This window comes from Camelus bactrianus, chromosome 7, assembly GCF_048773025.1.
Source record: "Camelus bactrianus isolate YW-2024 breed Bactrian camel chromosome 7, ASM4877302v1, whole genome shotgun sequence".
In the NCBI taxonomy this organism is placed as follows: domain Eukaryota; kingdom Metazoa; phylum Chordata; class Mammalia; order Artiodactyla; family Camelidae; genus Camelus; species Camelus bactrianus.
Window position 1 is genome coordinate 19,113,292 of NC_133545.1, and position 27,398 is coordinate 19,140,689.

The window sequence follows — 27,398 nt, forward strand, 5'->3', positions numbered from 1 at the left end:
ACACGCCCTTAGATACCACCTTACCTACCAGAAGACCAGGACCAAGCTCCATGCAACAGTGGGCAGGCACAGATTCCTCTTGCCAGGAAACCTGGATAAGCCTCTAGTCCAGCCTCATCCACCAGGGGGCAGATACCAGAAGTAAGAAAACAACAATCCCAAAGCCTGCGGAAGGAATCCACAAACGCAGGCCAGACTCTACTCTGGAATCAGCTGGATCCTGGACCTTGGGTGAAAAGAGACCTTGGGTGACAAGAGAGGAGTGTACTGCTAGGATGTATAGGACATCTCCCTCAGAGATGTCCTACTTCTCCAAGGTCGAGAAATGTAACTAATCTACCTAAAAATACACACAGAAAGATAGACAGTATGAGTCGGCAGAGAAATATCTTCCTGACCAAGACACAGGATAAAGTTCCAGAAGAAGAAATAAATGATGAGGAGATAGGCAATCTATCTGAATTTAGGGTAATGATAGTGAAGATGTTCAGAGAACTCAGGAGGAGTATAGATACACAGAGCAAAGTTTTTAGCAAAAAGTTAGAAAATATAAAGAATACCCAAATGGAGTTGAAGAATACAATTACTGAAATGAATAACACACTAGAAGGAACCAAGAATATATCAAATGAGGCAGAAGAATGGATTACTGAGCTAGAAGACACATTAGTGGAAATCACTACTGCAGAACAGAAAGGAGAAAAAAGAATAAAGAGAAATGAGGATAGTTTAAGAAAACTCTGAGACAATATGAAGCACACTGATATTTGCATCATAGAGGTCCCAGAAAGAGAAGAGAGAGAGAAAGGGCTTGAGAAAATATTTGCAGAGATAATAGCCAAAAATTTCCCTAACCTGGAAATGAAAACAGTCACCCAAGTCCAGAAAGTGCAGAGAATTCTACACAGGATCAACCCAAAGAGGAACACACCAAGGCACACAGTTATCAAATTCACAAAAATTAAGGATAAGGAGAAAATATTAAAATCAACAAGAGAAAAGCAACCAATAGCATACAAGGGAACTCCTATAAGGTTATCAGCTGATTTTTCAGCAGAAATTCTACAGGCCTAAGAGGAGTGTCATGATATATTTTAAATGATGAAAGGGGAAAACTTACAACCAAGGATACGCTATCCAGCAAGGCTTTCATTCAGATTTGATGGAGAAATTAAAAGCTTCACAGATAAACAAAAGCTAAAAGAATTCAGCACCACCAAACCAGCTTTACAACAAATGTTAAAGGAACTTCTCTAGTCATCAAACCACAAGAAAAGAGATATGTACACCCCAATGTTCATAGCAGCACTATTGACAATAGTCAAGACATGGAAGCAACTTAAATGTCCATTAACAAATGACCAGATAAAGAAGTTGTGGTGTGTGTGTATATATACACACACACACACACACACAATGGAATACTACTTGGCATAAAAAAGGCTAAAATAATGCCGTTTGCAGCAACATGGATGGACCTGGAGATTGTCATACTAAGTAGGTCAGAAAGAGAAAGAAAAATACCACATGATAACACTTATACATAGAATCTAAAAAAAAAAAAGATGAATGAACTTATTTACAAAACAGAAACAGTCTCACAGACACAGAACACAAACTTCTGGTTACAGGATGGGGGAGGTGGTGGGGAAGGATAAATGGAGAGTTTGGGATTGCAGATACAAACTACCATATATAAAACAGATAAACAACAAAGACCTACCATATAGCACAGAGAACTATATACAATATCTTGCAGTAAACTCTAATGGGAAGGAATGTGAAAAGGAATGTATATATGTATAACTGAATCACTCTGCTATACATCAGAACTTAACACAATATTGTAAATAGACTACACTTCAATTTAATTAATTAATTAGTAAATAATAATAATAATAAAAGACATGGACTCTAAAATCAAGGAGATCTTGGATGGAACTGTCTCTTTATCACAACTGAGTGATCACTACCAAATTCCTTAACCACTGACTTCCAAAGCTCTAAAATGGCACACAGTGCCTATCTCACAAAGCTACTGTGAGAATTAAATAATGCATGCACAGCTGTGAAAATTGGGTGATGAATAAACACACTGTTTATTTTAAAAGAACAAAAAAGGTGGTGGAGTGGAGATAAGTTACAAAAATAGGTAGTGGCCAAATCACGGAGGGGGTTAAATGACAACAGAAAGGCTCTGACTTGACTTCACGGACAGTGTAGCAGCAAAAGATCTTACCTAGAGATGTGAAATGGTTAGATCTGAACTTGCAGCGTATAGGACTGACTAAAAAGGAGGAGCCAGAGAAAGAGAGGCACTGGAAGTAAAATAACCAATATCATAGTCTATGTTCAAGATGTCAAACCAATTTCATTCTAAGAGACTAAAGAAACAAATGATTGAGTCAATCAATCAGTCATTACTTAGGTCATGAAATTCAACCATATTCTTTGGTACAGGTCTTTTTTTGGTATCAATACTAAATAAACCCTACAACTACTTACTACCAGCAGTACTAATTTATACCTCTTATACACTTAAAAATGTAGAAATGTTAACATACCAGTGTCTTCATACCATTTTGCACAAAGCAGCAGTCTTTTTATTTTATGAGCTTGATTGCAGTATCTATCCTACTCTGATTCTTAAGGGAAAATCAGACTGTTCTGATTGTATAATCCTCCACAAGATGGCACACACATTTTTCCACATAGAAATAGTACAGAATGCATATACTATGTACTGACATAGCATGGGTCCAACCTCAGGTAAAATACATGTGTCAAAAAGAAGAGGCAGAAGAAGGGCTGTAAGTCTTGTAAAAGAGGTTAGCTTAATTCCTAGATTAATATAGACACCAAGGGAAAAACATGAAATTAAAAAAAAAACTTTTAAGAAACACAAACTTACATTCAGGATAAAAATGAAACTCTGTCACGATATTTAGTCTAGTCCTTCTGAAAGTGCAGTTAATAAGACCTTAGACTGACATGAGAAATTCTGAAGAGAGGGATAAATTAGAAGGGGAAAGATATTTTATGTGCTCTTTAACCTTACCTTCTTTAGCCATTTCCTTGAACTCTCATGACCCAGCAGATTATCAAATGGATTCATCTGTCTCTCTTTTTAAAAAGAGTTATATTCTTTTTAAAGCTCTACTTACAAAATTATCTAGAGACTGATCTTCTGGGTCAGTTCAACATATGGTTGTGCTTTCCCTGTTGTATATTCTGTGAGTATACTTTGTATTAGGGCTATATTTTAGAATTCTTTTCTGATAATTGTATGAAAGAAGAAGATTCATGTCATATGTAGCTGAAAAAATACAGTCATATGAATATATTTGTATTTAAAAACCAAAATCCATGTTTACCTTTCTTCAAAAGCTTATTTAAATAGTATCAAGGAAAACCATTAGGTACCATTAAAAAAATGAAAGCACTTACATATAATTGGTACAGAACAGTCAAAGGCTCAGATTTCCATAGAAGGGCTCTTTCAAGTTACAAGCAACTTCTTTTAGAGATACCAAATAATGGGATTTTGCCTGAGTCCTACCACCTATTCTGATTGAGAGAGCGGAAAAGGCTGGTACTGTAGGTTCTCAAAATTCACTGAGAGTTGCACAACTAAGAATTCTCTGATACAAAGGATATTTAAATTTTCACCTGGATAGACTTCCACCATGAAGCAAAATAGAAATGCCTTTTCTCTCTTTCTATTTGCCTCATTTTACCCAGAGTTGAAACCCAATTCAGAGTTGAAGAATCTAAGTGGAGAGGTGCCAGGTATAGGAACTATAATCAGTAAAACTGACATATTATCTAAGTAAGACAAAATTCTACATTCCTTCTCTACCATGGTATGAATGATAGAATCCACTTAAGATAGAAGAAAACTTTGAAAATCAAATAGTAAAATGTACGCCATCATGTACTTTTTAAAATGGTCATTCTATCCTTAGAGCTGTAGCAAAGTGAAAAAAAAAAACCTACAGACTGAAAAAGGAAAAGAAAATTTAGGGACTATTACATTTTTAATATTTAAGAAAACAAGATACATGAAATACTGGGAAACAATAATAGCTGTGAAATACAATACAGAAGCTGAAATGAACTCTATGAAGCTTTAGTCTAGTGAAGATGTTCTCAACTCCTTGAGGATCTGAATTTACGGATTCTATTCCAAAAAAATGTACATACAAACAAAATTTTGTATATAACTTTCACAGGTTAAGAGCCTTTGCTCAGGAAACCTTCAAAACGCATATTTAAAATAATGACTGGGCTTCTCTAAATCATATTTCACAACTTAACGCATCAACTTTATAAAGATGGAACTTCTAGGTTCTTTAAATTCTACTTGGGGAAAGTCACTCTACTACTAAACCTACCTAATCCTTATTGATAAAATTCTTAAAACGAATTAAAGTATTTTTTCTAAAAATTTAAGGTGTCCCTTCCTGTCCAAAACATCAATAAGGACAATATATATAAAAGATGAAACAAATATACCAAAATAATATTGGTTAGTTAGAATGAGGAATTGTGGGTGAGATTTCTTTTCCCCTCAACGCTGCTCTTCAACTTGTTTTAAACTGTTTTTCAAAAATTTTAAATTGTTTTAAAATATCTCCACCATGAGATTCTGTCAAAAACATAAACAAACAAAAACCAAAGATCTCTAGACTTACATAAAATTCTCTCAGTGGAACTAATCAGTATATATTTGTATATTAATATGCTGCATATAAAATATCTATTATATAAATAATATATACTGTACATATAAAAAACATAATTTCATTTAATTCTTAGAACAACTTAATGTATTGTTCCTATTTTTATCATTATTATAACTCATTCAAGATCAAACAAAAAGTCAGTGGTAAAGTCACATCCAGGTATGTCTAACACACACACACACACAAACACAATTCCTTCCCACAAACTCAACTTCCAACCACTGTATTTGATTGCTATATCAATAAGACTGGACTGGCAAGTTAACCTGATGGTAGCAGTTATAAGAAGGCATGATGAAATAAATACTTAAAGTATATGAAACCACCTTGGTAAATTATGCTATTAATAGTTTTACAATAGAAATAGAAGAATGTCTAGAGAAAAAATTCCAAAGATATCTAAGATTTTGCTCTTATACCCAAATTAAATTCAGAAAGCACCGTTACCCCCAAAATGCAAAGTCTATATTACATTTAATTTGCCTATGTAGATTCCAAGGTAATAATAACTACAGCTTTAAGGAAGTATAGTCTATACACTAGAAATGAACAAGCAGAATCACTAGAAAATTTAAATATATTAGAATATAACCAGTAATATTAATGCACCTCAGAAAAATACTGGCATTTTACAACAAATGACATCATGACTTGATCCATTCATCAAGGTTAAAGCAATATCAGAGTGCAGTTTCCAAGTAAATATTTTTCTTTCCACTTGAAGGAAAATGGATTTTAAAATTTTGACTCAATTTAACAATTATTTAGTACACACCTATTCCATACCAGGCTCTGGTACAATAAAAATAAATAACGCAAGATCCTCGTCTTTCCCCACCTCAATAAGACCATTGGGAATGGGAGGCAGAGAGGAGAAAGCTGAATAGAGAGGAATGGGATCCATAAAACCTACACAAGCAACTCTAAAACAACATGGAAATCATTGTAGTAAAAATAATAGTATAACACAGCGCTATGTAAATAGAGAGGAAAATGATTATTCTCCCTGGACCTGTCCTCTGAACCCTAAACTAATATATCTAATTTCTTACTTCCCATATCTACTTGGATGTCTAATTGGCATCTCAAACTTAACTGTCTAAAATCCAGTTGCTGAATAATCCACCATATTTAATCCTCTTGTTTTTATCCATCTTAGGGAATGGCTATACAAGTTTTCCAGCTAATCAGGTCAAAAGCTTGAGTCATCCTTTATTCCTTTCTCTAACACCTCATATCTAATCTAACAATAAATTCCATCAGCTTTATGTGACATCTTCAGAACACACCCAAAATCTGACCAATTTTCAATACTATGATTACCACCCTAGTAAAAGCCAATGCTCTATCACACTTCTCTAGTGAGCAACTGCTTCCTAAAAGGTCTCTCCACTTCTGCCCTTCATTCAATTTGTTTTGTTAAAATGCAATGTCAGTTCATAGCATTTCTCAGAATCTAGCAATATCCTCGATTATCTCACTCTGAAAAAAGGCCGAAAAGACTCAACACAATGGCTCCTCACACTTCTGACTTTATCGTCTACTACTCTCTCACCCACCTCAGATCTAGCAACAAATAGTCTGGGAAAAAACAAGAGTAGAAGAAAGGTAGGCAACAATTTACTTTATTACTTCAACAACAAATACCACTTACATAGAGCAAGTAATTTCATCTGAAATTTTATATGAATACCAGCAGTATTTACTAATCATGGAAAGTCAAAACTTAATAGAGAGATTTAACCAAAAAAAAAAAAATATATATATATATAGGTAATGAATCTTCCCAGTAAACTCCACAAAGGCAGACAGACAAGAATATTACACACCTTTTCAAGAATATCATGGGCCTCCTTAAAGCCTATTCATAAAGCCTCATTCAAGAAAACAAGGAAATACCAAAAGGATAGAGCACAGTGACAGAAAGAAAAGTAGATAGCAATGGTTAGCTGAAACAAAAGATTGGAAATGCCAGAGTACGAAAGTTATTTCATTTTTGAATGGTGTTTTAAAAAATTCTCTTGTTTTCTGTTGATATTGTAGATTCCTGGATTACCTATCCTTATAACCAGACACCTGTTTAAACTTAACCTAAACCACAGTTCGTGAGTCTTATGAAAGTTCAAAGCTTTTTCTGACTTGGTTAAGTTCTAGGGCATCCTTCCTTGTATTTCTCTCTGCTTCCAGACACCTGAATCCTCAGAAGCTGCACTTCTACTCCACCTCAATCTGGATCCCAAATCTAATTATATCACCTGTGTGCGTGCGTGTGTGTGTGTGTGTGCGTGTGTCTGTGTGTAAAGGAAGAATTCCGTAACAATAGGTTTTACACATCATCCATATTACTCATACAAAGGATCATCTGAATCTGCTTAAACCCTTTCAACTTTAATATTTTATGCAGTTACTACTGTTCCTACATTTTTAAGTGGTAATGACAACATACTGACAAAGCTCATTTGAGTTACAGACAACTTTATATTAACTGACTATCATGATTATTTAGTTTTATCAGACTTAAATTTTTCGTTCCTTTTAAAGGCTGAAAATCTAGTTTTATAATCACCCATGGGCCTAAATAAAGTTTGACCATCCAGCATTCAGAAAGTTTAGGGGTGGGGGGAAGCACTGAAACATACAAAATGGCTCTAAATTAAAAATCCCTCTACTGATGAATAAGTCCCTAAATTTCCTATGGTAGAAATATTTGCTTAAAAATATATTCACAAAGTACTTCTATTACTTTTTATAAACTAGTGCTCATACATTATCAAAAAAAAAAAACCAAACAGAATATACATTCTTTTCAAGTGCACATGGAACATTCTCTGGGACAGACCACATACTAGGACACAAAAACAAGCCTCAACAAATTTAAGAGGATAAAAATTATTTCAGGCAGCTTTTCTGACCACAATGGCATGAAATTAGAAATTAACCATGGAAAGAGGGATGAGAAAAAAACTAAACAACATGGAGACTAAACAACATGCTACGAAAAACCCAATGGGTCAATAATGAAATCAAAGAGGAAAGAATATACCACAGAAAAATCTCTTCAGCAAGTGGTGTTGGGAAAGCTGGACAGCTGCATATAAATCAATGAAGTCAGCATACTACCTCACATCATACACAAAAATAAACTCAAAATGGCCTCAAGACTTAAATATAATACAGGACACCATAAAACTCCTAGAAGGGAACATAAGCAAAACATTCTCTTACACAAATCACAGCAATGTTTTCCTAGGTCAGTCTCCCAAAGCAATAGAAACAAAAGCAAAACTAAACAAATGGGACCTAACCAAACTTACAAGCTTTTGAACAGGAAAGAGAATCACAAACAAAATGAAAAGACAGCCTACAGAATGGGAGAAAATATTTGCAGATGATGCAACTAACAAGGGATTAATTTCCAAAATATACGAACAACTCATACAACTCAGTAACAGAAAAATAAACAACTCATTCAAATAATGGACAGAAGACCCAAACAGACATTTCTCCAAAGAAGACATCCAGGTGACCAACAGGCACTTGAAAAAAGGCTCAACATCACTAATTATCAGAGAAATGCAAATAAAAAACTACAATGAGGTAACACCACATATTAGTCAGAAAGGCCATCAATAAAAAAATCTACAAATAATAAATGCTGGAGAGGGTGTGGAGAAAAGGGAACCCTACACTGTTGGTGGGAATGTATTTGGTGCAGCCACTATGGAAAACAGCATGGAGATTTCTTTAAGAAACAGAAATAGAGTTACCATGTGATCTAGCAATCCCACTCCTCGGCATATATTCAGAGAAATCTAATTCAAAAAGATACATGCACCCCAGTGCACACAGCAGCACTATTTACAACAGCCAAGACAGAAGCAACCTAAATGTCCACTGACAGATGAACGAAGATGATGTGGGGTGTGTGTGTGTACATATATATAAATATAGACATATAGATATAGATAGATCAGAGTACTACTCAGCCATAAAAAAGAATGAAATAATTCCACCTACAGCAATATGGATGGACCCAGAGATTATCATACTAAGTAAAGTAAATCAGACAGAAAAAGACAAATATCATATGATATCACTTATATGTACAATCTAAAGTGATACAAATGAATTTATATACAAAATAGAAACAGACTCACAGACATAGGAAACAAACCTATGGTTACCAAAGGGGAAACTGCAGGGAGGGATAAACTAGGACTTCGGGATTAGCAGATACAAACTACTATATATAAAATAAACCATGCTGTATACCAGAAACCAACACAACGTTGTAAATGAACTATACTTCAATAAAACACACGCACACAGACACATGCATAAAGATATTACAGAATAATATTTGGCCCTTTATCACTATATGCTGTAAATATTTTACTTCAAAGATCTCTAACCTGAAAAGCTAGATTTTAATCCTCAATAACTCTTTTCATACTAAGTTCTGTCAGGACATTTGCCTATCATTTGAATCTTTTTATTTTCCATTTTCAAATATCATGGATTACAAAAAAAGAGAAAAATTATTTTCTCTTTTCTTACACATGTACATTACCTTTCTTATATGGTCTATGTCCCATAATAAGCAACACATTAAGCACTATAAAAATTCCTTCTGCTCCCTGATAAGGTGAACTTTAAATGTAAAAGATAGCACATTATTTTCACATTTAAGGAAAATAGCATTTTGCCTAGAAAATTAAAGTAGTTTTTCAAACACTCTTCTTTGGTATTTTATTAGTAAATTAAAAAAAAAGAATTCAGTAAGATTTTCATTATGACTGAAAAGAAAATGAATGGCATTACTAATTCCACTGTATGTTCAAAAGAGGAAAAAAGCTACTACAATCTAAACACAAATTTTCATCTTTTTTCATACAGTATTTAACTTTTTTGGATTAAAAAAATCAATTTGCATATTTATCTGGTTCTTTAAGAAATAAGCATATGTGTATTTATTAAACCCTCAAGTAGAAAAAGATGCTTAAGACTACAACTGAGTCAAGCCTATTTCTGTGGGAAGGAAGGGGTTTGGGAGGAGGGGCTAAGATTAGGAAATCAAATTTCTCTGCCTTGAAATGAACCTTTTCCAAAGAGACTAATAATACTTCTAAACAAGCTCAAAGGTTATTATACAAACTTAGCAGTTAATTTTAAATAAAATAATACAATTTCTCTCATTACTTATAAAATATTTGTGAAAATACATTAATGGCTAGAAGATTATTACCTACATTGCAATAATTTTTATTAATTCTTTTATAATATGAGTCAAAAAACTATTCCTGAAACACTATTATAAACACAGTAATAGAATGAAGTTTTTATTATACTTGGAAAAAGTAAAATAATATTTGGATGGATACTGGCATTCTATGTGATAAAGTTTTCTAAAACCAAGCAATAAAATTATACTAAATTCTTGGTATTATCTGCTTTTCAAGATGGTAATTTGAAACCTATTATAATTTTATTATTACCCTCTAAATATAATGGTATTTAAGCTATTCTACGGTGTAGGAACCAAGGAAAATCTTTGGTATCAAGTTACAGAATAAAATTAAGAGGGCAGCAAAGGAAGACTAAAACAAATTATTTATAGGCTTGTGAATAGAATTAAGCAATTAATGGATCTACCAACACTTAGGCTACCTAATTTGAGAGTCTCTCCTTCTAAAAATACACCTTAATTCTCCTTTATTGCAACAATTCCCATATTACAACATTAAAATACAAATGCACTAAAATTCAGAAATACTGCACAAACACACATAAAACTACACACATACACAGCTATAAAGGGCTGCACATCACATTTCCTTTAGGTTATCTAATTTCGTTTGTGTAGCAGCCTCCCCTCCTCACATGTCATGGCATAGTTTAAGTTATATCTGTGGCAGATGCCCATTTTTTTTTGCTACTTGGTTATGGTTAGCAACATTTAACCTTCCTATGAATGGAAAGAAGTATATTTATGATTACCTGATATCTAAAGGTGTATAATTTTTCTTTAAATCACTTTTTGTTTTGTTTTGTTTTGTTTTGTTTTGTTTTTGGAGGGGGAGGCAATTAGGTTTATTTATTTATTTTTAACGGAGGTACTGGGGATTGAACTCAGGACCTCGTGCATGCTAAGCACGCACTCTACCACTGAGCCATACCCTCCCCTTTAAAGATGTATAATTTTTTAAATAATTTGCTTTCTATTGCAAGTATTCCTCACCTGTTTGAACATCAATAACCATTTGATGGCCTCCTCTCATTCCTGGTCGGTTATCTTCTCCATCACCTGAAGTAGAAACAATATTTTCTTTTTAAGGTAAAGCACAGAACAACTGCAAATCCAGAGTAATTTCATTCATAAGTCTGTAATGAGTAGTGAAAATAACACACTTATTTTTTCAATACTAAGAATAAGAGGACTCATAAAAGTAAAAATATGACATATAACTAAGTTTACAGCAATCATCTTATTCTTTTTTCTAATTGCAACTGGAAGCTATTTTCAATTTCTTTAGGACCAGTGCCATAAACTAGCAAAGACACAGGATATTTCAAAAAACATAAGATAAAAATCTCCACTAGGAGTGACAAAGTGAATATGGAAAATAAAAACAGAATTAGATCTCAGGTCTGTAATTCCAGGGATGGTTTATTAGTATAAAATGAGCAGTTTTAAAGTTCATAAAACTAGCTACTGAAAACTAAGATGCTATCAATTTTATATTAATGATAATTTCCTTACTGTATTAATTTTGTGACAATATTTCACAAATCAGTTCCCACATAATTTGCCAACTATTTTATTTGAGTACTGACTGACAAAATGTAAGATTCGCTTCTCTTTGATTCTTATTTACATCTTAAAGTTTAATAGAAAGAAGGTTTAAGTATAATCAGTGAAAAATTTAAACTTCTGTACAAGAAAAAAACTGTTCAACTTGTATCTAAACTAACTTTGTATCAAATCTTTCATAAATGAAGATATAACTTCATTTCAATGGTTCAACAGGTTACAGGATTTTTTTTTTTTTGAGTTGAGAATTTATTGAGTGCTTACTACGTCGGACACTGAACAAAGCTCTTTTTTTTTTTTTTTAAGATAGAATCTCTCTTTAATTCAGAATTAAAATAGATGCGTGCCTGGTATTATCAATAAATTTATCTAAGTGTTGCACATATTACCTTGACTTTTAACTTTTTTTAAAATTCCATCTGCTACTTTATTTTTTTTTACATTTTTTATTGAGTTATAGTCATTTTACAATGTTGTGTCAAATTCCAGTATAGAGCAATTTTTCAGTTATACATGAACATGCATATATTCATTGTAACATTTTTTTTCACTGTGAGCTACCACAAGATCTTGTATATATTTCCCTGTGCTATACAGTATAATCTTGTTTATCTAGTCCACATTTTGAAATCCCAGTCTGTCCCTTCCCACCCCCCGCCCCCTTGGCAACCACAAGTTTGTATTCTATGCCTATGAGTGTTTCTGTTTTGTATTTATGTTTTTTTTTTTTTTTAGATTCCACATATGAGTGATCTCATATGGTATTTTTCTTTCTCTTTCTGGCTTACTTCACTTAGAATGACATTCTCCAGAACACCCATGTTGCTGCAAATGGCATTATGTTGTCGGTCTTTATGGCTGAATAGTATTCCATTGTATAAATATACCACATCTTCTTTATCCAGTCATCTGTTGTTGGATATTTAGGCTGTTTCCATGTCTTGGCTATTGTAAATAATGCTGCTATGAACATTGGGGTGCAGGTGTCTTTTTGAAGTAGGGTTCCTTCTGGATATATGCCCAGGAGCAGGATTACTGGGTCATATGGTAAGTCTATTCCTAGTCTTTTGAGGAATCTCCATCCTGTTTTCCACAGTGGCTGCACCAAACTGCATTCCCACCAGCAGTGTAGGAGGGTTCCCTTTTCTCCACAGCCTCTCCAGCATTTGTCATTTGTGGACTTTTGAATGATGGCCATTCTGACTGGTGTGAGGTGATACCTCATTGTAGTTCTGATTTGCATTTCTATGATAATTAGTGATATTGAGCATTTTTTCATGTGCCTATTGATCATTTGTATTTCTTCATTGGAAATTGCTTGTTTAGGTCTTCTGCCCATTTTTGGATTGGGTTGTTTGTTTTTTTCTTATTAAGTCGTATGAGCTGCTTATATATTCTGGAGATCAAGACTTTGTAGGTTTCATTTGCAAAAATTTTCTCCCATTCCGTAGGTTGTCATTTTGTTTTACTTATGGTTTCCTTTGCTGGTTTATATAAAGTAAGTCATTAAATCCTGTAACCTGTTAAAAACTCTCACCAAAGTGGGTATAGAGGGAACATATCTTTTGTTTATTCTTGCTTTTATTTCTATTGCTTGGGCAGACTGCCCTAGGAGAATATTTTTGAGATGTATATCAGATAATGTTTTGCCTATGTTTTCTTCTAGGAGGTTTACTGTTATCTTGTCTTATGTTTAAGTCTTTGATCCATTTTGAGTTTATCTTTGTGTATGGTGTAAGGGCGTGTTCTAGCTTCACTGATTTACATGCTGCTGTCCAGTTTTCCCAACACCATTTGCTGAAGAGACTGTCCTTATTCCATTGTATATTCTCACCTCCTTTGTCGAAGATTAGTTGACCAAAAGTTTGTGGGTTCATTTCTGGGCTCTCTGTTCTGTTCCATTGGCCCATATGTCTGTTTTTGATTACTGTAGCTCTATAGTATTGTCTGAAGTCTGGGAGAGTTATTCCTCCAGCCTCTTTTTCTTCAGTAATGTTTTGGCAATTCTAGGTCTTTTGTGTTTCCATATAAATTTTATTATAATTTGTTCTAGTTCTGTGAAACATGTCCTGGGTAATTTGATAGGGACTGCATTAAATCTAGATTGCCTTGGGCAGTATGCCATTTTAACAATATTGATTCTTCTAATCCAGGAGCATGGGATATCTTTCCATTTTTTAAAGTCTTCTTTAATTTCCTTAATCAGTGTTTTATAGTTTTCCGTGTATAAGTCTTTCACCTCCTTGGTTAGATTTATTCCTAGGTATTTTATTACTTTGGGTGCTATTTTAAAGGGGATTGTTTCTTTACTTTCTTTTTCTGTTGATTCATCATTAGTGTAAAGAAATGAAACTAATTTTTGAACGTTAATCTTGTAACCTGCTACCTTGCTGAATTCTTCGATTATTTCTAGTAGTTTTTGTGGGGACTTTTTAGGGTTTTCTATATATAGTATCATGTCATCTGCATATAGTGACACTTTTACCTCTTCTTTTCCAATTTGGATCCCTTTTATTTCTCTCTCTTGCCTGACTGCTGTGGCTAGGACTTCCAAGACTATGTTGAATAGGAGTGGTGATAGTGGGCAGCCTTGTCTTGTTCCAGATTTTAGTGGGAAGCTTTTGAGTTTTTCACCGTTGAGTACTGTGCTGGTTGTAGGTTTGTCATATATAGCTTTTATTATGTTGAGATATGTTCCCTCTATACCCACTTTGGTGAGAGTTTTTAACAAGTTACAGGATTTAATGACTTCCTTGATATAAACCAGAAAACTTGAGGCTGTCTTTTTAAAAAATCTCCCATTAATTGAAATATATTACTTTAGCCACTAAGTTTTCCTGTATCAGTTTTCTCCTATATAAAATAGGGAACATCCAACTTTTTACTATTTCACATGGGTATTAGGAAAAAGACTGAAAAGTCAGTTTTTATATATAGTAAATAAGATGCAAAACTAAAGCTTTATTCAAGTGTTAATCTTTCAGAAGTTTCCTGCAAATTCTTTCTCCTATTTATTAGTTAGGTTTAGATTTTGCAGCTCATAATTGGTGAAGTTTCACCCTTTTCTTCCTTCTTCCCCTCAATCAATAAAGTCAGTACTGCCACTTCCAAGGACATACTAAGAAAACACTAAAATAAATTTATTGTCAATATGTTTGTATTTTATATTTTAATCTATTAGGTTTCAAATACAGAACTACAGTCTGTTTGCTACAACATACACTACTTTGAAGAAAATTACATCATGTGACTGATAAAATAGGAAAATGATCCTTATGTAACTCAGAGATTATGGAGGTTTCTAAGTAATTTTCTCCAGTATATTAATGTTTAAAACTATCAAAAGCAAGCTGTCTCACAATTAAAGAGAAGGCCTTAGCAATATATGAAGACCATAGGAAACAAGCTGAACATTCATAAAACTGCCTTCCTTTAGTACAAGTAGTTGCATTAAAGAATTGCTAACTTTCCACCATGTTAACCATCTTGTCAACAAAGCAGTGAGTGCAGATGAAGAAGTGACAGAAACTTCTCCTATATGAAAAAGTGGATTAATGAGGAATTTTACACCCCTGAATCAGATTTTACGTTCTGATAAAAATAGTCTTTATTAGAAGCAAATGTCCTCTAAGTCTATAGCTCAAAGAAAGAAGCATGAACCCTAGGGTTTAAGGCTCCAAAATCATTGTGATGCTCAATATAAATGCCTATAAAGATTTAACTGTACTAGTATTTATTTTTACTAGTATCTAGTTATAAAGTTCCACAGATTTAGAATGGTATGTCCCATTTCTACTTTTCTACTAAGCCTTATTAGCTTTAGTAAGCAATTTTGCAGAACTTAAGGTTTTTCAGGGACACATGTTTGGCATTACAAAAGCCTATAATTTTACAGTGTCTCTATATAAGCAGTTTATGATGGTATTCTGTGCAACAACTGCCCAGCCTTCTGATATAGCTATAAAGCAAAAAGGTTTAAAAGGAAGATTTAATATAATAAATTAACTCTGCCATCTAGTTGAGGAACCTATTCTCTGTTTTACACACCTGCTATTCATTAATAGAGTACTGTGAAACTTGAGCTACCTTGGAAAAAATGAAACTGGGACAATAAGGCAAAAGCACCCACAACCTAGAAAGTAGGACTCACCTTTGGTGCTTTTGGGAATGATTTGACTCCATCGTGGCTTATATTCCTGTTGACTGATATACTGATTGAACAAGCCATCTGCAAATATCAAAGAATGAGAAAGAATTATACCTTAACAGCTTACACTTTTAATATAGCAAAAAAGACCAAAATGTAGCAGCCTACATTAAAGATACTAGTATGTCACTAATATAATAGCACATTATCATAAAATACAGCATCACTTCAGCTTTCAAGCTGCCTCAAATATAAATAGCAAAGTACTAGCTGACACCATCATGTAGACAAATTGCTTGAGTGGCAGCTCATACTAAATCTACTAAGTTTTCCCCATTTTTGTCACTACTACATAAGAAAGCTAGAGAAGGATATCAGAGCTCCAACAACTTTGGTCTAGGCCTTTGTATCTTCAGGAAAAAGCAAAATTAATCCTTAAAAGTGAAAAATGCCATTTTTACAGTGTGAGTACAGAGATAAAAACTGGACAGAGATAAGAATACCAGTAATAGTTATATATTTACTGAATACTGAATGTTAGAATCTGTACTCTCTTATCTATCTGATTTAATTCTATAAATAACTTTATTAGGCATTATCACCTTCATTTTATAGATGTGGAAATGCCTATTTAGAGAAATTAATACATTTAACTCAAATCCCACAGCTCATAAGTGGTGGGGCTGGGACTCATCTCACTATGCTTTACTTATGCCTGAATCTGTTTCATCAATAAATTCATTATCTTCCTCTTAAGAGGAGTTGTTACACTACAGTAACTAGTTGTTACACTAGGAACTATGATGGTTATGGAGACTGAACTCCACACATAAATACATTCTACACTGAATTATTAAACCCTAATCCTGTGCCCCTCAACAAAGATTAGTTTAAGAATGGTGGGGAACCCAATTCTGGCTAATGAAACATGAGGATCTTCTGGGGGGACTTCAAGGAAATGTTTCCTTACTTTTAAATGGACGTACAGAGAAGAAAAATCTACTTATTCCTTTGGAAATTTTATTATTTGTATGTAATGTACACAACGGCTACAAGCCCTTTTGTAGAGGTATGAGAATAAAGTCAACTCTGTGATGATCAAAGGGCAGAGAGAGATACAGAAACTGGATCACTGAATTAACTAGCAATGAAATCTATCTTACCGCTGGACTTCTTGTTAAATGATATAATAAAATTTCCTTACTTTTCAAACTAGGGTTTTCCCTTACATGAGCCCAAACAGAGTATAATTTAGAGAGTTACTTTTACTGTAAATTCTGTCATTTGACTCTGATTTCAATCTGAACAAAGGATTCCCTATTGCTTCATTTAGTCACTGAAAGCAAATACTTTTCCAAAGAATTTATAAGTAAAACTGTATATTCTTTGTGACTTGTATTCTTGCCAGAGATTGTAATTTACAGAAACTTCTCTAATCTCTTTCTTTTCTGGGTAATTCGGAAGCTCAACTGTAACCATTTTCAAGTCTTTTCAGATAGCTTTAACTGAAAACCTCCATCCCATAAACTCATCTAGTTTCTTTTTTTAATTTGCCTGTGGGACTTTTAAAAATTATTGCAAAAAGAAAGTTCTAATATTCTTCTCCCCTTCTTAAATTAGCACTCATCAATTAGCATTTATATTTTAATTGTTAAATTAAGGGGAACAAGTATATTCACAACTTATTTTAGCGAGAGTGTTTCTATCAAATAATCTACTTTCCCATGGGCTTTTCTGACAATTCTTGCCCCATCCAGCCTTCTCTGGCCAATGTTCTTTTCTCATTACAAGAGATGGAATCCTTTTTTTTCCCCAGATAAAATATTGTGGGGCTCCTATTAGTAGAAATGATAAGATGATAGTAAAACTATTAATTGTAAATTTAGAATTATACAGAAATAAAACACAGAATTTAAATTTTATTACACTTGAGAAAGGCACATAAAACTTAATCTTTTTTTTAAAACCTTAAACAGAAAAGATTAAATTATTTAATATATACTGATTTTAAAACATTAATTATACATAATGGTTAACTGAAGAGGAGAGAGAAAGAAAACATAAAAGATGGGAATACACTGAGATGAGTAGAAAACTGAGGAAGACAGGCAAACTGCAGACATGAAAAATACAAAGCAAAAATAGAGAAAATTAGGCAAGTAATACATCTCACATTTTTAAAGAGTAAACAATTGCCACATTACTTAAGTCCCCTATACTAATTAGTCACACAAGTTTTTTGATAAGTCAAGTAAGTTCCTTGTCTGTCAAACTGGTGTTTAAGAGTTGGAAAGGGCCTGAGGTTCCTTCTAAATTTTGGCATACTAGGATCCCACCATTGTTAGAACCAATATATTTACTTAAACTGTGTGTGTCTGGCTGATTCTACCCTATTCATTTAGAAAAGTCTCCATCTCCTCTTTCCCCTTAAGTCTTCTGTGACTATTCTCAAAGAGGAATTACAATACACTGGAGGAAATTCTTTTAAGAGCTCCTAAGGTAGTCATCACAGGAACAATTAAAATCAGATGAAGAAGCCCCTCCTGGTATTAAAGCCATTCTAAACACTGGCGGTAAAATTAAATTCTGTAATTACTTCTTCAATCAATCTGATCCCCACTCTTAACTAACCTGAAAAGCTTACAAATACTCTACCCATCAAGATTTTTACAGTTTCTCTTCTATCAAACACAACTGTCCTATGAAAATACTGTCAGGAATTTTCTTTAAAAAAAAAAGCAAAACTCTTAAACATTATATAATTTTTGTAAAATCATTTTGTAAATACACACACAGACACACAGAGGGAAAAAATACAACACTGACTATATTAAAAAGTTAAAAGCGATTTTCCTTGGATGGCAGGATTAGGATAATCTTGATTTTTTTCTTTGAACTTATTTGTTTTCCCAATTTTTTTGCACTGAGTGCTACAGTTACCAGAAGAAAAGCCACAAAACAACTAGATACGTGGAACTCTTATCTACCTAAACTTTGGAAGAACTTTGTATCATACTGTTATTACTAATTTAAACTATTTTCATAGACTTTGTTACCCCTGAAATATCTCTTCACAGCTCACTAGACACATTTGCATTTTTATAAGCAGTGCTTTGTACACGGACATTAGCTTGTTTTAACAAGGACAAAGAGAGCTAAATATGCATAAGAGATTTACAATCAAGCACACAGAAGAAATTACTTCCAAAATTTAAAATATTAAGTACTACAAACTTAAAATATTAGAAATTATGATGATTTTACTCTAGATAGATAAAATTAATCCTCTTTTGAAGAGTGATAGTCAACAGCATAACATCAGACAGGCTCAATATATAATAAATGCTTAGAATGGAAAAAATGGCAGGAGGGTGGAGGGACTTTGCTAGCAACATGGTAGACATTTCCTTTGAGTCATCTTTATGTTACTAAGTTTCTCACATCAAAACAAACTGGGGGAGGGTATAGCTCAGTGGTAGAGTACATGCTTAGCATGCAGAATAAGGTCCTGGGTTCAATCCCCAGTACCTCCATTAAAATAAAAAAGTAAATTAAACAAACAAACAAACTGTTCCTAAAACTCCTACTTCCAATAAAGCATATTCCTAACACATAATGGCACCCTGACAAGTCATACTATTTAACAGAGTAGTCAAGCAAACATTAAAAAAAAATTTGAGGAATTTTTTAATCTGCCTCCCTCTGTATCAAATAAATTCCTTTTTCTTCAGTAGTCTAAAGTTCTCTTTGATATCTCTTACTCTTCCTTGGAGACTATTAGAAAACCTGAAGAGAGGGGTGGCAGGCAGGGTGGGGAGAAAGGAAAGAAAGAAAGAAAACCCAAAGAAAGTAACTCTTTAAAAATCTTACCAAAGAACAAAAGAGTTGACTTTCATTGTGTACCTACTATGTGCAAGACAACATAGAGGCTAACTCATTTACTCCTTAAAATAAATCTATGTAATGGTCATTATTAATTATAGCAAAGATGAGAAAATTAAGGTTCCGAGAAGTTAATAACATGTGCGGACTCTAAATAAAAAGGTATAGAGGAGGGGAGGGTATAGCTCAGTGGTAGAGTTTATGCCTAGCATGCAGGAGGTCCTGGGTTCAGTCCCCAGTACCTCCACTTAAAAAAAAAAAAAAAAGTATAAAGTCCAATTCCAAAGTTCAAAATCTTTTCTACTCTTCATAGACTGCACACGAATAAAGACTCACACATATAAATTACTAACACACAAATAATAATTTTTAAATTACAATCTAAAACACTATAGTAACAGACATGGCAAAATTTACCCGTTCAATAACACTTGAAAAAAAGCAAGACTCTGGGAAACAAAACTCATACCAGATCATTCTACTACAATAATGAAGAAATCCACTATGATAAAAGAGGCTAAAACTAAAGCAGTTGAAATATATCATTCATAATTTAAAGGAAAACATGTAATGCCTCTCTTAAATAAAGATCTACTGGCTACTATGGCTAAAGTTTACTTTCTATGTTTCATTTCTTCTCTAGAACACTGGTCTGCCACTACTCCAGATCACTTTCTTACTAGAGCGTTCCTGTCAGTTGGAAGTTGTTCCAGACAAGAAATGGCTCATTCGAGAAGTTAGCTGTTTAGCAAAAACCAAAATAAAACAAAACAGAACACCTGTTTCGGAGAAATCATGGCTTACCATAAGACACAAAAGCTAGAAACATAAATTCTAGTCCTCTCACATCTCTCTTACTACTTATTCAACTCTATTTAATTAACTTCTCAATATGCTTTCATTTATAATATTAAACCATCTAACAACTTCAAACAAAAAAGGACCTAAAGAAAAAACTATGTTGTACTTTGCAGAGAAACATGATAAATTAAAGATTAACCTCTATTATTATACATAGTACTGCCTCTTGCCAGGGAAAGTGGGTATCAATAAATAGCCCAGACCAGATCTGGAACAGGTTACATTTAGTAGCTATTTTCAATGAAATAACAAGTTTAAGAATCTTCTCTCATGCCTTCAAAAAGAAAAGTAATAATATAATGTTTTCTTGGTAAACACTAAGTTATTTCAAATCCATGAGACATGCTAAAAAAACTTAATTTTTTAATAGAACAAGTTAAATTTTTCAAAATCAGTCATAAGCTTGAAATCCTTGAGATGATCAGTAAAAATGCTACAAAACGTTAAAGCTGGGTAAAGGTTTTTCAACATACATTGCTTTCAGTATCTTGTTTTAATGTTAAAGAACTTCCTTAAACAAATCTAAAAACAAATGAAAAGGCAATACCTCTGCATCCCAAATAATTTTGCCATGTTCCTTATATTTCTAATTCTTGAAAGGTCTTGCCTTTTGTTTTGGTATACTTGCAGATATATTCTATATGATTCAGCAAAAAAAACAAAAACCAAAAACAAAAACCAAAACAAAACAAAACAAAAAAACCAGAGGGTTTCTACTGAAACAATGGCATTCTCATCTACAAAAACATGAGTACACCCATTACACTTTGAAAGTTTCAAAAACCAAGATGTAAGGCATTTAAACATGCCTGTGAACTACTTAAAGTTTAAAAAATTACTTCTGTATTTTAAGAAGTCCAACAGTTGCTAATATTTCTATATGTCTGTTTTTGACAAAAATCTAAAACAGGAAATCAGAAGGGTCTGACAAAGTACAACTATCCAAAAGAAATGAAAATATGACTTAAGAGAAAACACACGAAGACTTAGTTGCTAACAAATTTCAAACCATTTAAAGTCCTTAGGTCTAATACCATCTCATTTTCCCCCTATGATTATGACTATAATAAACAAACACATTTCATACAGTCCTAATTAGACACAAGCTGTTATTGTCTCTAATTGTGAATATTTTCTTTAAAAGTATATGATTTAAAAAAAAAAGGAAACTTAGGAAAGAAACTTTTATCAAAAGAAAAAAATAACGTTCAAACCTCATAAAAGATTTTTAAAAAGCAGATTGCAGTATTGCTGCCCATATCCAAACTTTTATCAACATCATTTCTCACGAAAGAGATTATATTGAAAGAAAAAAATTAAAAATTTATTTATAGGGATAGCATGAAAAAACTTTTGATAATTCAAGAATAATGGCTAGGTAAAACAGTTTAAAAAACTATATACCTGTGGTCTTATTTCTAGACTCATCATAAATAAAATATAAACACAGTGTGTTACTTCCAAATGAATAAATAAAAAAGTGAAAAAATTAAAAAGTAAAGAAAGGTAAGAGACAACAACCAAAAAGAAGAAATAAAGAACAGACATGACAAATAACATTAAGTAAAATGGTAGGTTTAAACCCATATATTTACCAGTAATTCAATCACGTAAATGCTATAAATGTTCAAATCAAAAGAAAGTAGATTTTAAGAAATTCCAGCTAAATTTACAGGGGATATTTCTTTGAAAAAAGGGTGCAGAAAATTTGAAAATAAAAGATGGAAAAAAGATACATTACATAAATACTTATCAAATGAAAGCAGATATATTAATGTAAGACAATCGATTTATGCCTTAAGGCTAAAAAAAATTCCTAGAGATAAAAACATACTTTAAGATAAAAGATTTCATTCAAAGTAAAAGAATTTAAATTTTGTATGCATCTAGAAACATTGCTTTAAGATACATAAAGCAAAAACTGACAGAACTATAAGAACAGAGAGACAATTCCATAATCATAGTAGGAAGCATTAACATAAGCATTTTCTTAGTAATTGAGAGAATCAGGCAGAAAATATTATTGGCAAAGCAGATTTATGCAACGTGATTAACAAACTGGACCAAACAGACATATATAATAAATTGCACCAACAATTAAAGAATTTGTTTTCTGTCCAAGTGCACCTGATATGTTTATAAAAACTGAACAGAGTGGGCCATATGGTCTTACCAAATTTCAAAGAACTGTAATGGTACAAAATATGTGCTCTGACCACTATGTGTTTATGTTAGAAATCAGTAACAAGGAAAAGAGCAAGAAAAATCTTTATGTATTTGGAAATTAAAAATTATATATTTCTATGTAACTATGCCTCACAAAAGAACTGCAGCATTTCATAATAAAATTACTGAACAAAAACAAAAATACTTCCTAGCACAACTAAAAAATAAGTAGAGACAAATTTATATACTTAAATGCAGTTATGGGAGAATAACAAAGTCTGAAAATTAATAAGCTAAGCATTCATCTCAATAAGTTATAAAAAGCACATTAACCTCAAAGAGATAAAGACAACATTAAACATTAAGTATAAATCAAGGACATAAAGTTTAACATGAAGAAACAAACCAGAAGTTGATTCCCTCAAAAGATCAGTGAACTTGATAAACTTACATGAAAGTGATGGGGGGGAAGAATTAATAAAAAACCAATATAAGAAATGAAAAAAGACATCACCAGAAATTCTACAAACATTAAACAGTTAATAAGCAAATATAAGGTATACTTTCATGGCCGTAAGTTTGAAATTTTAGATGAAACTGACAAATTACCAGAAAATGATAACTTGTTAAAGCTCAACCAACCAACCAAACTCTGAATAGTCCTACAACAAAGTTTAAAGAAATTCAATTGGTAGGCAAAGAATACTCCCCCAAGCAAATCCCAAGCAGCTAGTTCAATGGTAAATTCAACCAAGTATCTGAGAAAGAAATAATTCAAATCTTACATCTATTCAGAAAATTGGAAGAAAAAGTTAATTCCTCAACCCATTATGTGGACAGAGATACTAAACTTGAAGAACGTAAGAGAAAGAAATATTACAAGGTCAATCTTACTAATAATCATTGGAAGAATTCTAAGAAAACATTACTCAATCTAAATCCAAAATACGCCAAAAAATATATGACACAGTTAAGTATATATGAAGTATAACATCAGAAAATCAATTACTATGATTTCACATATTAGTAGAGTAGGAAAATCATATCATGAAAGGTAGATAAAAAGTGGCAAAATTCAGTATGTATTTATGGCATAAACTCTAAGCAATCTTGGAATCTGACATGGAATCTCCAAAGCCCCAGATCAAAGATATCTTTAACAATGAAATGCAGAAAGTATTTCTTTAGAGATCATGAACTACACAGGGGTATCCACTATAATTATGCCATGGCAAACTTTTATTAAATATTCTGGCTAAAAGATTAAACACAAGGGGGAAAGAGGTATCAGGGTTGGAAAGAAATATGTGTCATTACACTTAAGTACAGCTGACCCTTGAACAAGTTGGGTCTGAACTGTGCAGATCCACTTATACGTGGATTTTTTCCAATAAATATATTGGAAAATTTGGAAGAGATTTGTAACACTTTGAAAAAAACTCACAGAAGAACCATGTAGCCTAGAAATACAAAAAAAAAAAAAAAAAAACAAAAAAAAAACTAAGAAAGGGTTAGGTATGTCATGAATGCATCAAGTATACAGATACTAGTCTAGCCTTATATAGGTATAAGGTGAGTGCTATTTAGTAATAAAATTAATAATGTGTTAGTTTTCCTACTGTTTTATAACTCTGCTTTCAAAGAATTACATGACCATACAGTATGCCCACCCCTCTCCAGTATGCCTTCCTCTCTCTCTCAACTGCAGAAACTATGAGTCTATCGCCACAGGTTAATACTTTAAAAATGTAACAATGTTTCTAATACTGTATTATGAATATGATTAATACTGTATGCTATAAAAATTTTATAACCATTCATTAGCATATATGCTAAACTACTGTGACACAATTTTATCAATTACACTAGATTGTTATAAAGCATTCGTATTGCTGCTACTTCATTACCAACGCATGAATTGTTACACTAGTAAATAAAAATGAATTTTTTCACATTATCTCTTCATTTCTGATGTCCAGTGTTAGTACTACGTATAATACCCACATTTTGTGTCATTAAGACAATACTGATGTAGGTATTGATAATTTATCTTGTAAACAGACAATGTAAATTTATGATATCAATAAACACAGTATACAGTGTAAATGTATTTTCTCTTATGATTTTCTTAATAACACTTTTTTCTAGTTTATCATAGGAATATAGTCTATAATATATATAAAATACAAAACATGTGTTAATTGACTATGTTACCATTACCAGTAAGGCTTCCAGTTAATAGTAGGCTATTAGTAATTAAATTTTGGGGAAGTCAAAAGTTATATGTGGATTTTCAACTGCATAGTGGGTGGGTCAGGGGGGAGGAGAGGTTGGGGCCCCAACTCCCACGTTGTTCAAGAGTCAACTATATTTTAAACTGAATGAAAATGAAAACAACACAGCAAAATTTGTAAGATATAACTAAAGCAGTGCTTAAAGGGAAATTTTTAACACGAAATGCCTACATTAGAAAAGAAGAATCTCAAGTTAATGGCCTCAGCTCTTATACTAAGAAACTATGAAAAGAAGAGCAAATTAAAACCAAAGTATGTAGGAAAAAAAGGAAATAATAAAGATAAAGGCAGAAATCAATGAAATAGAGAGAAAAGACAAGAAAAAACAAAACAAAAAACTCGCAAGAGTTGTTTTCTTAAAATTGATAGATTTTTAGCCAGACTACTGAGAAATGAAAACAAAAATTACCAATATGAGGGAAAATGATATGACATAAGGTATTAGAAGGACAATAATGGAATACAAACAACTTTATGCCAATAAATTTACCAATTTAGACAAAATGGGCATATTCATAAAAAGACACAAACTACCAATACTTTTTCAAAAAGAAATACAGAATATAAATAGCCCGGTATCTATTAATACTAAATTTGTAGTTAAAAACCTTGCCACAAAGGTAACTCCAACAAGATTTGAGATCTCAAAAAAATTTTTTAAGGAGAGGGAATTAAGCCTACCATATAACTAACAACTACTGCATAAACCAAAGAATAGGAATAGGAAGGAAGAGGAAGGTAGAAGAGAAAAAAGAAAGAAGAGGAAAAGGGAAGAAGGGAGGAATGGAAACAAAGACCTCAAGTGTAAACTTTAGGACCACTTTATTAAACTTAATCCCTCCCTTTACCTCACACACAAAAAGCAAACTTTTATTTCATTAGCAAATAAGATAAATACTGCAAAAGGAGGTTTTCTTTAAGTATTTCCTGTTCTTAGGTGATTACTTTTGCCGATCATCACTGGAGTCTACCTTTTTCGCCTGGCATTGTCAGACAGGAAGCAGCAATGACTGGTTCAAGAATCACCTCTAATGAAATTAAATGTAAATGTAGGGATGTTTCTAGGCAAATAGGAAGCTTTAATAGGAGAAATAAGTACAGCCCAACACTTTCTCAAAATGTAGACCATACTTGAAGAAGGGCACACTAATATACCAAATATACTAAAAGTAGTTTTTGTTTCCTCCATTTATAAGAAACTTGGAAGATGCTTTTGATTCCCTAGACTTTCCTATATAACAGGCAGCTTTTTCTGCTATGCTTTCAATGGAGCAAAAGTCAAAGAACTCTGCAGTGTTTACTTCCTTATTTGTCCAACAAAATCATCATCAGTGAAGTCAGCAGCAAACCGAACAATCCTGGAAGGAATGTTTATTAACTAAACACTGTTCCAAGGCAGTGAGAAGTACAAAAAATATGAGTTGGCTGTAAGTCTCAAGAATAGGTAACACCAATTTCCTTAAACTCGGTTCCTTCCTAGAGTCAGAAGGATAACTCAAGTCTCTGCAGTAGCAGGGTTGCACATGATTTTAATAGCTTCTCTTTAATGAGTATATTGCTAAAGAGACAGTTTCAAAACCTAACAGTTTTTAATCTAACGATTATGTAAAGTTGCTAGTGGTTTTTGTTATTTTGTTGTTTACCTTAACAAAATATTAAATGTCTTGAAGATTTAAAACAAGACGCACAAAAAAAAAAAACCTCCATAAAATTACATGTGCCTTCTTTATCCTATAAGGTTAAAAAATACAGAATTCATTCTCAGAAACATACATACACACACATATATACTTTCACTAGTGGCATTTTGATGGTTTAGTAAGAGACTAATTATCCTATATGTTCCATGTGGGTATACTCCCAAGTATATTCTACTTCAAACATAGAAATCATTTATTTGCAAGTATCATCATCAATTAAGTAAGCAGTAATAATGTACAAGGCTGAGAGGTAGGTTTGTTATTATAACACAATGGATCTGGAAGCAATTAATTTTAAGTTAACTTTAAATTTATAAACTCAAGGAAAGTAGTACTTCAGTGGTAAAATAGTCAACCAACATAAAAAAATAAGAACCTAATAATAATGAACAATAGTAAAAGGGTTCAAATATATAAAAGCAGAGCACTGAGAAAGTTTATTATTCCTTATTTCTTTCTATAAAAAGAACAGAATTTCTATACACCTTGGTATCATTCCACAAGTTTCATATTGAGCATTAAGCTGCTTTCACTCATAATGCTTCTGACACCAAATGAATGGGTCTTCTCCTTACACCAAGCATTTCTCCTATTCCCTGACAAAAACTGGGCATCTAACAATTCAATTCTGATACTATCTACTTGGAGTTAGTGTCAGATCTCACAAGTTAAAAGGACTCAGTCCCACAAGACTATCACTTCAGATGCCAAATGCAAGTCCCAAGCCACTGTACTTCTGACCTACTGGCTATAAACTGGGAGTCTCCCCAACCCCCTCAGGTTTGATAATTT

General features: G+C 32.7%; 1 protein-coding gene across 5 annotated transcripts in view; it reads right to left on the bottom strand.

Moving 5' to 3' along the window:
- MKLN1 (muskelin 1) overlaps positions 1 to 27,398 on the bottom strand; it is a 312,347-nt gene that overhangs the window by 68,172 nt on the left and 216,777 nt on the right. For all 5 annotated transcript variants that reach the window (XR_012508085.1, XR_012508086.1, XM_074367050.1 and 2 more), the window contains 2 exons: positions 15,707 to 15,784; positions 10,984 to 11,049 (listed from right to left, as the gene is read on the bottom strand). Coding sequence is in view for 3 of the 5 variants with exons in the window: in XM_074367050.1 (XP_074223151.1) it covers positions 10,984 to 11,049; positions 15,707 to 15,784 (144 nt within the window). In the remaining 2 variants the exon portion in view is untranslated. The remainder of the gene's footprint in view (positions 1 to 10,983; positions 11,050 to 15,706; positions 15,785 to 27,398) is intronic.